The sequence below is a fragment of the Hylobates moloch genome, unplaced genomic scaffold, assembly GCF_009828535.3.
Source record: "Hylobates moloch isolate HMO894 unplaced genomic scaffold, HMol_V3 SCAFFOLD_17, whole genome shotgun sequence".
Lineage (NCBI taxonomy): Eukaryota > Metazoa > Chordata > Mammalia > Primates > Hylobatidae > Hylobates > Hylobates moloch.
The window spans coordinates 80,843,897-80,856,417 of NW_026652292.1; the positions used below are offsets into that span (position 1 = coordinate 80,843,897).

Below are 12,521 nucleotides of genomic sequence, written 5' to 3' on the forward strand. Positions count from 1 at the left end.
CCCACGGATCCTGCTCGGTAGTCTCCGCAGAGCACAGACCGTTCCGCCACTCCTGGGCTCTTCCCTACTCACAGAGAAGTAGCGGACACCGACGGGGTCCTGCAGCAGGCGCTCGAAGGACACGGCCCAGCTGGCGACCCTCCTCTCACGCAGGCGGCGGCAGCTCTGCACGCTCGGGAGGCTGGCATTGCTGCTCAGGCTGTTGTTGCTGACACAGTCCTTCAGGTCGGCGCCCGTCAACTCTGCGGGAGCAGCACAGACAGCACCTGCACCCCTGCCCTCCGCCCCAGCCCAGTGAGTGCTCTGCCTGCCCACGGGAGACCCTGGGACATGCAGCAAGCTCCGTCCCCTCCAACACCCGTTCAGTCAACAACCATGCACGGCACACCTACCACCTGCCAGTGCATTCTACACACGGGGATGGAGTAGAGAACAAAACACAGACCCCAACCTTGAGTGGCTGCACGTGTGTGCACGCCCACACAACACCCTTGCACGCACACTCATACGCTCACACGTGCACACTCGCCCAAACAATAACAAACCACAGCCACAGGGTTGAACAGGAAAAGCAACTAACCTTACACGGGAACATGCGCACACAGAGCACTAAGACCATCATGGCAACGAGACGTTTCCCAAACGGACTTGCTAGAGCAAAAGCGGCCGGGCGCAGGGTGCTGTGTATCCACATGTGTTACATTCTGACCCGTGGTGCCCTCAGGGGCGTGCGCAGTCGAAGGGGGCACAAGGCTCACCTTCCAGACGCGGAGCCCACACACCCGTGACTGTGCACTGCTCTGCATGTGGGCTCCTTCTCAACACGAAACTCTCAGGTACAGTGTCCAGAGCTAAGCCCTCAGCCAGGCATGTCAGCTCGGTGGCTCATTTACAGGTGACCCGACGTGGGATATGGCACAGCACGCACCCCAGGACACTGGATCCTGCCTGATGTGTCTGCAAAATGGCCCTCAGTGGCCTTTGGTTCCCAGTATCTCTTGAGCTCTTGAATAAAGAGAAGGGAGGTCCCCAGGAAATCCCTGTTCATCATCCTTGTCCACCGGACACAAACAGTGTGGGGGGCACCCCCGTCCCTCCTGACGTGAGCAGTGTGGGGGCATCCCAGTCCCTCCTGACACGAGCAGTGTGGGGGCACCCCAGTCCCTCCTGACACGAGCAGTGTGGGGGCACCCCTGTCCTTCCTGACGAAAGCAGCGTGGGGGTGCCCCTGTCCCTCCTGATGCAAGCAGTGTGGGGGCACTCCATCCCTCCTGACGCGAGCAGTGTGGGGGCACCCCATCCCTCCTGACCATCCCTCCTGACGCGAGCAGTGTGGGGGCACCCCATCCCTCCTGACGAGAGCAGTGTGGGGGCACGGTGCGCAGGATAAGCCGCCCAGGCTGGCACTGCCGTAACGTCAAGGCCACAGGACTGATCCCAGTGGACGAGTCGATGGGCTCCAGCTCCAGGCCAGCAATTAGAACACATCTTATTAGCAGCAAGGGACCAGAGGTAGAAAGAGACCAGGAAGGGGGTCAGTGAGGCAGCATCAACTCCTCTCAGGGGCAGAAGCAACACTAAACCTTATGGATTCAGCCCAGTCTGCAGACTTGCTCTAGGCGACAGGTAGAGGCCTCGCCGGAGGCTTCCAAGGAGGCCACGGTGTGGACCCCACTAATCCAGAGAAAAGTGGAGCCCTAGGGCCCAGGAGACCAAACCAGGGATTTGATCCAACAGTGTCCCTCATGGTCAGCATGGCAGCCAGAGGCTACGCTCGGCAGGAGTCATTCAAAGTGCAAAGAGCATTTAGATTAAAAAAGAAAATGTTAAAGAATAATCAAATAATTTAAACTGCTATAGAAAAAAATTAAAAGAAGACTGAAAGGAAGTTCTAGGATAGGATCAGAAACACACAGTGTTAATGTTTCCTTGAATCCACCATGCTGTCGATCTGTTATAGATCAAATGTGTGATCGCAGTGGCCACCAGCACACACTGAAGTCTCAAAGGCCTGCGGCTGGGGCTCACACGGAAGCCCTGACTCCGAGCTACAGTGGAAGGGGCGGCACGCACTGCAAGAGGACGCGCACCGGCGCTCACACTCAGGACAGGGTGGCCAAGCCAGGAGCGCCGGGGCCAAGGACAGAAGGACAGGGGCCATGTGAGGCTCCCTCTGCACCCAGCACCTCTGCCACCATGTCGACAGAACTGTCTGGAAATGCCTTGCTTAAAGAATCCCAACATCCAAGGCTCCCCCATGTGGCAAGTGCCCCGTTCTGCATGTAAGCCAGCTGTGAAACTCTCACGCACTCACTTGCACACTCACTCTCTCTGGGGCAGGGGTCCTCGGAGAAGGCTGACTCTGTGCTTGCCTAATATCCTGTCACCAGGGAACTGAGGAGCAAAACATCACAGGCAGGAATTCTCCCTAAATGGACATATCACGCTGATACTTGCCTACGGGTGTCTTGTTAGAACCACACAAGTGGAGTGTAAAAGCTCCTGTGGAAAGCTACGCAGAAATGAGGGGAACAAACAAGACGAGCAAGACACCAGGCCAGGCCAGCGTAACACGACAGCACACGCAGACCATGATCCCGAACACGCAGGGCCAGGTCAACCTAACACGACAGCACACGCAGACCACAATCCCGAACTCACAGGGGACAGCATCAGTGTCACCTGCAGGACACAACAGAGTACAGAAACAGATCCTGAGTGTCTAAGTCACGATCAGGGTAGTGGGTGGGGTGCGCGGGGAAGATGACCTCTGAAAAACTATCTAGTCGGATCTCTTCCTTCCAGCACACACTGAAACAAATCCCGATGAATCAAATATTTAAGTGTAAATTAGAGAAATACCAGAAGAAAATGTGGGATAATTTTTTAAAACATTGGAGTGAGGAAAGCCTCTGGAAGGAAGACACGAAGCCCAGAGCCACGAAGGCAACACTGATACGGTGCACGGCACAGAGGTGCAACTCTCAGTAGGGAAAAGCACCATCGGCCAAGTCCCCGGACGGGAAACTGTGGGGCACTGGCCACACGTCACACAGGTGGCGGGCTGGCTCCCTTTTCTACATCAGAGCCCCTACATGCCAAGAAGGAAACCATCAACAAGCCAAAAGGAAAACAGAAGGGTACAGGCGGCCACCAAGTAGGAGGAGGCCCCTGGACACTCGTAGGTGCGCCGGCCTCATCACAGAACGCCAGCCATGAGCCTCAGCCTCAGGCTGTTTGTAGCCATCCTCCTGGCCAAGATCACGATGGCAGCGAAGTCTGAGCCAAGAGGCACCTTCTGCACTGCTGGGAGGAGCAAACGCAGATCAACCCCTCTGATGATATTGATCAAAACATAAAGTATAAATGCCCAGGGCCAGCTACTGCTGCCGGGGTGCACTTCGTTCATCAGTCCTACGGTGAAGCTGTAGGACCTCCTGCCTGGTGCTGGGAGATGGAAGACCAGAGCTGGCTGGACAGCCCCCAGGCACAGAACGCACAATGGCACGCCCTGCATCAGAAACAACCTCGGGGGCCCATCCTGTTCTGTGTACATTCCAGCGTATGGGCACATACTACCTATTTAAAAAATAAGATCATGCAGGCTGGATGATCACTTGAGGCCAAGAGTTTGAGACCAGCCTGGGCAGCATAGTGAGACCCTATCTCTACAGAACATGAAAATAAATTAAAAATTAGCTGGGCAGGGTAGCACACACCGGTGGTCCCAGCTATTCCAGAGGATGGCTTGAGCCCAGAATTCAAGGCAGCAGTGTTGCTAACCTTGCTATATTTTACGCTGACAAATGCGGCGATCCTCATGAATGAAGTTTCTGCATTATGAGCACCATGACATTTTTCTTCCAGCTTTTTGTCCTGAGACAATAAAGGCTAACTGAGAACTGAGGGAGAAACAGAAGTTAACTGGCCTCCAGGGAGCAAGGGAGAGCTTCCATGACAGGACAAGCCACGATGAGCTGGGCAGAGCAGGGAGCCAGCACGGAGCAGCACGAAGTTTACCCTGGGGGACAGTGATGAGCAAGGGACTGCAGGGTCCCTCTGGCTGCCTGGGGGATGGCCTGGAGGCCGCCTAGGCAAGGCCCAGCTGAGGGGCCCTGGGAAGAACCAGGAAGGGAAGACAGGGGAGGCAGAAAGGAAGCTGCCCCACTGCACACTGTGGCCGGCACAGCTCAACCCTCCCACGGTTGCTAACGCTTTTGCTCCTGGAACTAAAGGTGTTTCAATTCCAACACACAAGCACAGTGACGTGAACCGTCTGCCTCCCTTGCTGCCAGTGGAGGGGAGATGGGCCTCTCCCTGGTACCACGTGGAAGTCCCACACCAGCCCCCGGGCCCACCTCCCCTGTTCCCTGGCTACTCCCCTAGGCCTTGCCGCCTCCCTCAGCAATGGGGCCAGCTACCCACAGGGCTGCTCTTCCCGTTCCTGCGCTGGTGTATTTGTGGAATGAATGAATGAATGGTGACTGATATAAATTCTGAGTGAAAGATGACTGGTATATTGACTAGCATCATATTCAAAACCTTTGGCAGATACTAATTATTTTCTAAGACTCACAAATCAATAATTGATTCTTTAACAGTCTAATCAAGAAAGAAACATGATTGTATTTTAAACAGCAAATGATGACCTGTCTGGTGTGCTCGGCTCCACTGTGCCAGGTGTGCCCACCCAGGGAATCTGCATTCCCTCCCCGGTGTGCTCCTACTCCTGCCCTTGGGGTCCTGCAGAGGCAGATGCCGTGTATAGGAACCCACATGGCAGACCCTCCTGAGAGAGCACAGCCTCGGGTACAGAGGAGCATGGCAGAGAGCAGATGCAGGCACGGCTTGGGGATAGTGTGGGCATCTGACCCTCTCCTAGGCCTGCCCAGGCTCCGGGACCCACTCAAGTGAGAGTTGCTTTAGCTGCAAATAAACCATTTCCAAGGAAGGGAGAGAGGTTGCAGTCCGTGCTCTTCTCTGGTATTGCAAAGACAGGAGGCATGACCTTGCCAATTGCTCCCAGCACTGCTGGGGGTAAGAGCCACGCCCCCTTCACATAATCTCATTTTGTAGCTTTGTGCTGACATAGGAATCGTGCTCCAGTAATTCCTCCCAGTGTGAGGCCACAGTAAGGTGGGGAGGGGGGTGCTCAACTCAAGCATGGGAGCCTGGAGAGTGGAGGAAGCAGACACATTACCTGGAGGAGCCGGAAAGAGAAGGCTCTGGGCCACAGCCCCGGCTGCCCATGCTACCCCTGCCTAAGGATCAGGATAGAAAACTCATGACCCAGCTCCTCAGCTTCCCGAGGGCACAGACAGGACCTGCTGGGCACATGGACCTTCCTGAGTCCAGCCATTTGCAAAGGACAGTGGAATCTCCAGCAACACACACGTTTTTCAAAAACTGGCTACCGGAAAACGTCCACCCAGAATTCTTGTAATCATTAAGCTCTCCTGGTGAATTTTTATGATTCCATTTGGACAAAATTCATGCAGGTGACTTGCGGAGGAACACAGGAGAGCCAGGAGAGACTGCAGAGCCCCCTGAGCACCATTTTTCTTTGCGATGTGGCTCAACACACACGGAAAGTTGTCTCCTCTCTGATATCCACTTTCAATTATGGATTTCACAATTCACAGAACTTTCATGTGCTCTGGAGTTGTTCTCGTCACGTGGAAAATAGTGCATAGTCACAGAAGGCCTGACCTTGAACCCTGAGCAGCACTCGCCTAAAATAAAATTCCTTGCAAAAGCCACCACTCCAACCCCAGCTCCAAGGCCAGAACGCGGGAGGGACGCCACCACGTCTGCAACTCACTGGCCTGCTCGCAGTGGCCTGCCTGATTCTCTGGTGCTGAGCATGCGAGTCAAACCCACACTTGTGATCTAAGCCAAAGAAGAAAAGAGATCCACAAAACATACCCCACATCCCAACACCACCTTAGAGAACACGGTCCAGTGTACGGTACTGTTGTGGGGTTTTGTCTTTCAACTGACCCATCTGAGTCAAAGAAATGCTTTCCTGGTGAAAAAGAGTTTAAAGTCTGTTCAGATTTGCTGCTAACTGGAAAAGCCGCCATATTTACATTGGTGGGTCAAAAATGTAGGTTACGTTACAAATGTTAATACCGTAAGATTAGAAGTTTGCAGTTCTGTAACACACGGCCTGGGCCCATTATTATCTCATCCAAACCATAACCTCAAACCCTCTGACTGTTTAAGTCACAACTCCAAGGCAGGTCACGAAACGCGTCACTGCACAGGCACCCCATGGGCCCCTCACCCCCAACACAATCCCGTCGCAGCAAACATACCTGAAGACCACACAAGTCAGTGTGTCCCTGACAACGCGACAAGGTATGCAGACGGGGACAAGGGACTTTACCTGGGTAGAGCTGATAAGAGCCACTGTGATGCCACTTAACCAAATACTTCCAACCATGCACTGCAAACCACCCCTCTGAGTCCATACCAGGGTCAGCCGGCAGAGCCCGGGAGGCCCCGAGCAAAGGCCTGGGCCCCACACAGGGACATTGTTCCTGAGCTCACACTCCCAGGAGGGCAAATTATTGCAGTTTCTCCCGCGATCCCAGCACACGGCTGACAAAGACGGCTCTGCCCTGCCTGCACTCAGGCTCACGGATGGGAAGCCAACGGGAGATGTCGCACGAAGCCTTGCCGAAGACGCATGCATAATTCACAGCAGCCCCTCGGCTGCTGCCGCCACGGAGCCTGAATTATTGAAGGCGGGCTGAGCACAGCTAGGTGACCGCGCACGCGGCATAAACACTGCAGATGGAACCCCGGCCTCCCGACACGCTACTCCACTTCAGCACTTTGTGCTTTATTAAAAAGTACTTGTAGGCTTTTTGTATAGTTTTTAACTCTAATTTCCATATGTAACTTAAATTTAAAAATTTTTAGTCCCATAAACATAAAACCTATCTTTTTAATAAGCAGGTGATCACTCAAACAGCGTGTTATCAGGAATATGTATTTAGTTAGGAAGTAAGCAACTATACCAAACTGGACCACCTGTGAACCATAAGGAACATTTTTACCACCAAGCAAAACATGCCAACTCGCAGATATTTCTGAGGAACCCGTGGGCATCCTGGAGGCGGCCTGCCCCCTGCAGGGAGTGGTCCCTTTCCGGGGTGGGGTGCCACACCCACCTCTGTTGCTCCTGCCCCCAGGCCGAGCAGGGCCTCATCTCTGAGAGGATCTCCTGGGTCATCAAGGGTTAGGAAACATCCGCTAACAGCACAGGTGAGACCCAGCAAAGTTCCCTGGAGAGGGCGGGTGACACACAGTCTCCGTTTTTCTAGGACACTTCGGTCTCTGCAGTTAGGACAGAGGGGGCCTCCGACAGCAACTGCAGGAATGGGCATCGCCATCCCACTGACACTGCATCACACAAAGTTGGTGGTGGGCATGGTTTGGCTGGAGGCGCCGTTTGCTGACCCCATCTACTGACTCCTGGGTGGACATTGCCACGTAAGCAGCTCTAACTTGATGGCAGCTCCACTAAAAGGGCATCAAATCAAGCTCAACATTTTCCAAGAAAAAAGTCCTGAAAAGGCTGTAGAAGGTGGAGCTTGGCCTCATTCGGCCCACTCTTCCATCATGTGCTTCTTGGCCTCCAGTTTCTGCGACACAGGAAGCCCTTCTCCACCGCTCACAGGGCGGCCCAGGCAGGAGGCGTGGGTGCAGGCTCTGAGCCCGCCTGGCCTGAGTTCTGCGCTCCTTTCTGGCTGGTCACCTCGGCGGGGCGCCACAGTCCCACGGGCCTCAGTCCCCGTGTCCATCTGAGGCTGGCAGGGGCTTGCAGGGCTGTTGTGAGGGCCAGGAGAATGAAGATGGGCGAGTGGCGGAAGCTCAGATGTAGGCACTATCAGTGCAGCTAAATGTGCCTATGGGGGAGCCGGGACATACAAGCACCGAGATGCCACAGGAATCCTTTGTTCACAGCCAAACCAGCCCTCTCCTGGGCAACGTGTGCCATCCTTTTTGGGGGGCAACTTTTTATTTTGAAATAGTTTCAGACTTGCAGAAAAATTACAAGGATAATAAAAGGGACTCCCATATCCGTTTGCCCAGATTCACCAAATGTCCGCATTCTTCCAGCTTGCTGTATCATCCCATCCCTCTCCCGTCCGCCCATTCTCCCTTCCTCTAAACATGTTCACACCTGCACACATGCAACCATTTTCCAGACTATCTGAGATTAAGTTGGAGACAGCATGCCTCTTTGCCCCTAAACACGTCAGTATAGATTTCCTAAGAAGGTGGACATTCTCTTTCATAACCAAGTACCAACATCGAAATCAGGAAATTTAACAAGCCTTCTTCCAGTTTCATCGATCCTGTCCTTTCTAGCTCTTTTCCCCAGAGCAGGGTGGAACTCAGGGTGGCTGCTGCCATGTGTCTGCAGTCTCCTTCCATCTGGAATGTTCCCCAGCCTCTCTGTGGTTCCAACCCTGACAGAGGCCGGTTATTTTTAAGACTGCCCCTCAGTTTGGGCTTGGCTGATGTTTCTTTGTAACTGGCTGGAATGCCCTGGAAGCCATGCGGTGTCCCTCCGGGACCTCCTCTGAGGAGGCACGTGGTGTCAGTTTACTGCAGGGTGGGTGACGCTGGCTCTCATCATGTGGCTGGGGCACTAGGTTTGTCCGCTGTCGTTTCTAGGGTTCCCTGGTGATAATAAGCTTCGTGCAGAACTACTCTGAGGCTCTGTAAGTGTCTTGCTTCACATCAAGCCTGAGTCCACAACTTTAGCACCCTCTGATGATTTCCGGATGCACTGTTCAGCTGTATTCTGCTCTAAGAGCCCCCCTCCTGTTACTACAAAGCCATTTATCTGTGTTAGTGTGGACTCGCTGGGTTTTTATTTTAGTCCATGGCTCACATCCCATGAATACCTTTCTTTTTTGGAAGCTCAGTCCCTCCTTCAGGCTGGCACCTGTATCCTGCTCATGTGTCCTCATCATGCCTTAAGCACTGCCTTATTTTCTGGTGTAAAAAAAAATAAAAGCGAAGCTCCAACTTCATCCTGTGTTTTTCCCACTCCAGCCCAGGAATTAGTCTTTGCTCCACGGAGCCTGACTCCCTCTACAGAAAAGAGGTATTAGACACCAAAATCTGGACATGCGGGTGCTCACTGCTACTGGGGTTTCCCTGCCTCCAGCCCCACTCTGGTGGACAGAGCTGGGAAATGTGGATGCACACGCACACACTGCTATGTCTATTTCTCCATCCACACATCTCTCTATTGAAAGCCATCGGTTCATACTGACGCCTCCAATGCCAACCAACACCCTGAGCACATCCTCACCTCCTCTTCCATCTCTGTAACTCCCTGCTGGCAGTGGGGAACTGGCTCCCATAAGCTCTGATGTGTTTGTCCCTGTGCTCAAGCCTGGCACACACAGAAAGCAGCTTAAGAACGACTGACCCACACCCCTGCACAGACAGACCTACTTACTCGCCCAGCTTAAAATCGTACCACCTACTGTTTAAAGCCTGCATTTGATCACCAAAGTGAATGTGTTTCCCCTTCGAAACAGCCAGGCCTTGTGAATACCTACCATGTGGTCACCACAGCAGCAAAAGTCAGTTTCAGGGAAAATCCACATGTGCAGACTTGTGCCTCAGGACAATCCTTCTGTCTCTGGCTGCCATGATGTGATTGATCACATGGCCTTGAGCATGTCTGTGCCTTGGTTTTCTCATGGAAGAGAGCTAATCTTTGCAAGGCTTGGGGCAAGTGTAGACGAAGGAGCTTACCCCATATATCTAAATGCGGGAAAATTATAACAAAGGCTAACACATTGTTAAATAAGCTATATTCCATCTCGCTACCCTCCAACAACCTGGAAGGCCAGGTTTAATTTACAATTCTGGAACTTGCCGAAGTTCTGCACAGAAGTGTGGTAGTGCAGGGAGGGCTGCCACAGCCCATAGCCCCTCCTCACTCCTTTAGCTTCACACCCCAGCCTCATACTGGGGTGTGAAATTTTGTATCCAAATTTTGTCACATCACCCCACGTCAATAGCCCCCTTTGGGTCTCAGAGTATCTATTTCATTCCCCAGTTATCAACTGGAAGATGCTTTTCAAATTTAAAGCAATGAGGCCTTTCTTCCCAGAGAAATCTTACGGGAATCCCAGTGAGGGGCTGGCTTGCAGAGGAAGGAGGACGTGTGGGGCAAGAACAGGTAGGGTAGGCTCAGGCCCCTTCTCTGCTTCAAGCAGCACAGGCTGTGGAGGCCGGCCCAGCTCTGCATCTCAACAAAAGCCTGCCACAACAGCAGAGCCTGCTGAGGGTTAGAAAACAGGGATCTAGAATAGCACCTCCTCAGAAAAGAGTTTACATGCTATTGATCTCAGTCAATCAGCCCATTTTACAGATGAAGCTGCCGAGGTCCAAAACATTCCATGACCTTCCTGGGCTGACATCAGTGACTGTGCTGGGCCCAGACTCCACATTCTCCATGGTGAGCTCCCGGTGTCCCCAACAGCACTTCCTGGGCTCACCATGAGTCTGGCCCCCACAGCCAGACCTCATAGCCCTGCAGAGGAGCTGCCATGCCTGGCAGGTCTCACAGACCCCTTGAGGTACACTGTACTTCCTGTTACCTCAGAGGGCCAGAAGAAATGTGGGCCCAAACAGGAGAAATCTGAATTCTGGGTCTTTCCTGGAGTCAGTACTAGAAACGTGTGATTTATAACTATTCTGGCAGAGCCCAGCAAAACAAACTCTCTACGTCTGAAGTGACACCAAGTCCTTCTGGAGAGTGAAATGCCAACAGGCGGGGGTGAAATGCTGCCAGAGCCCATGAGGCCATGCGAGTGAGCAGAGCCGCTCCTGCGAAGGTCAGTGTGGGAAGTGTTAGGCGATGTGCAAAGACGAGTGAATTCTGTCACTTGTCACTCTGAATTTTTAGGATTCTAGGCTTAGAGCTACCAACTATGACCATAAGTAGTTGGTGAGGTCACATCTGACCACGGGGAGCCCTCAGGACGCTCCAAGAAAAGACACAGGACATTTTTCAAAGATCAACCCTAACTGACTTCATTTATTATGCTTACTTCAGCTGAAAAAACTTCACATTACTCATTTAGTGGTTAATTCCTTTGTGAAACTGATTTACTTCATTTTGATGAATAAAATATTTATACTTTGTGAAGACATTCTTCTTCTATTCTTGTGCCAGTGGCCACACAGGAAGTTCAGACCTTCTGGTTGTGGCTTGGCCCCACCAGAGGACACCACCCAATGTAGAGGACACCACCCAACGCAGAGGACGCCACCCAGTGCAGAAGCCCGGGGCCCCAAATGCTGACCTCATGAGGAAGACTCAAAAGTGGTCCTAAACCCTTCCCTAAACACAGAAAACTGAAGACACAGTCCTGGGGCCCTGTGCTTCAAATGAAAGAGTCCAGGGATGGAGACGACGAAAGGGCACCCTTCCCAGCAGGACTGAGGCCAGAGGACCAGGTTTCAGGGAAGGAGGAGGGGTCTGAGCATGTAAAATCATAAAGGATTTGTGACATTTAGAGGCCACCCCCATAAGCCAAAAAGAGGTAACACAAGACAAGGAAAAAAGGCCTACTCTACAGATCGGGGCAGACGGTGGATGCCTTCAGCCATGGTGGCCATATACATGGTATTTGCTGGGACTGTGATGACTTCACATAATTTTAATAATAAATATAATATGTTAGATGTAAAACTAAGCACAATGCAATGTTTGTACCTTTTATATGACTTCTGATATCAAACAATCAAACTTAAAAAGTCATTTGTCCTAAACCGGGGTTCCAAAAATCTGGTCACCATGCTGGTCCCATGTCCACTGGCTCAGGGAGGTGGGCAGCGCTCACGGGCTCCAGGGCCTGCTGCCTGTGGTCTGGCCCCTTCCCGGGGTGCAGCTGGGGCTCAGGGGGCCACCTCTGGAGACTGCTTCTCCTTGCTGACTGTGGAGAGGCTCTGCAAAGCCCTGGACTTTTACACAGCAGGAGACGAGGCTGAGGCAGGGCTCTCCTCCATGGGGGACCCAGCCATTCTGCCCATTCTCTTCCTAAAGCCGGGGGGGCAAGTTTAAGGTGAGCATGCGGTAAATGCGGCCACTGCCTCCTTCTCACAATTCACAGGTGCTGACGGGATGTCTGCTCTATGGCAAGCTGTATTCTAGGAGATGGATCCTCAGCCTGGTGTTACCTAGCCCACAGTGTGCCGGTTCACGGCGTGGTTCCAGAGTTACACTGTTTGGATCTGACTCAGAGCTCTGCTCCTCCTCACTGGGCAAGACACTCCCCTCCTCTGTAAAACCGCAGTAAAAACCGTGCTCTGACTTCACAGGGATAGCGTGAGAACTCCCCTCCTCACCAAGTAACTTACAAGTCACTTAACTTTCCTATAAAGCTGGGATAATAACTATGCATTTATGCTGACATGATAGGAACACTGTGACAAACAGTGCGAGGCACATCCTAGGCATCCAATAACATGGATGA

At 52.6% G+C, this 12,521-nt stretch overlaps 1 protein-coding gene across 9 annotated transcripts in view; it reads right to left on the bottom strand.

The window, feature by feature from the left end:
• Positions 1-12,521, bottom strand: part of RGS12 (regulator of G protein signaling 12) — a 144,963-nt gene that overhangs the window by 24,673 nt on the left and 107,769 nt on the right. For all 9 annotated transcript variants that reach the window (XM_058430173.1, XM_032135461.2, XM_032135463.2 and 6 more), the window contains one exon: positions 73-242. In XM_058430173.1, coding sequence (XP_058286156.1) covers positions 73-242 — 170 coding nt within the window. The remainder of the gene's footprint in view (positions 1-72; positions 243-12,521) is intronic.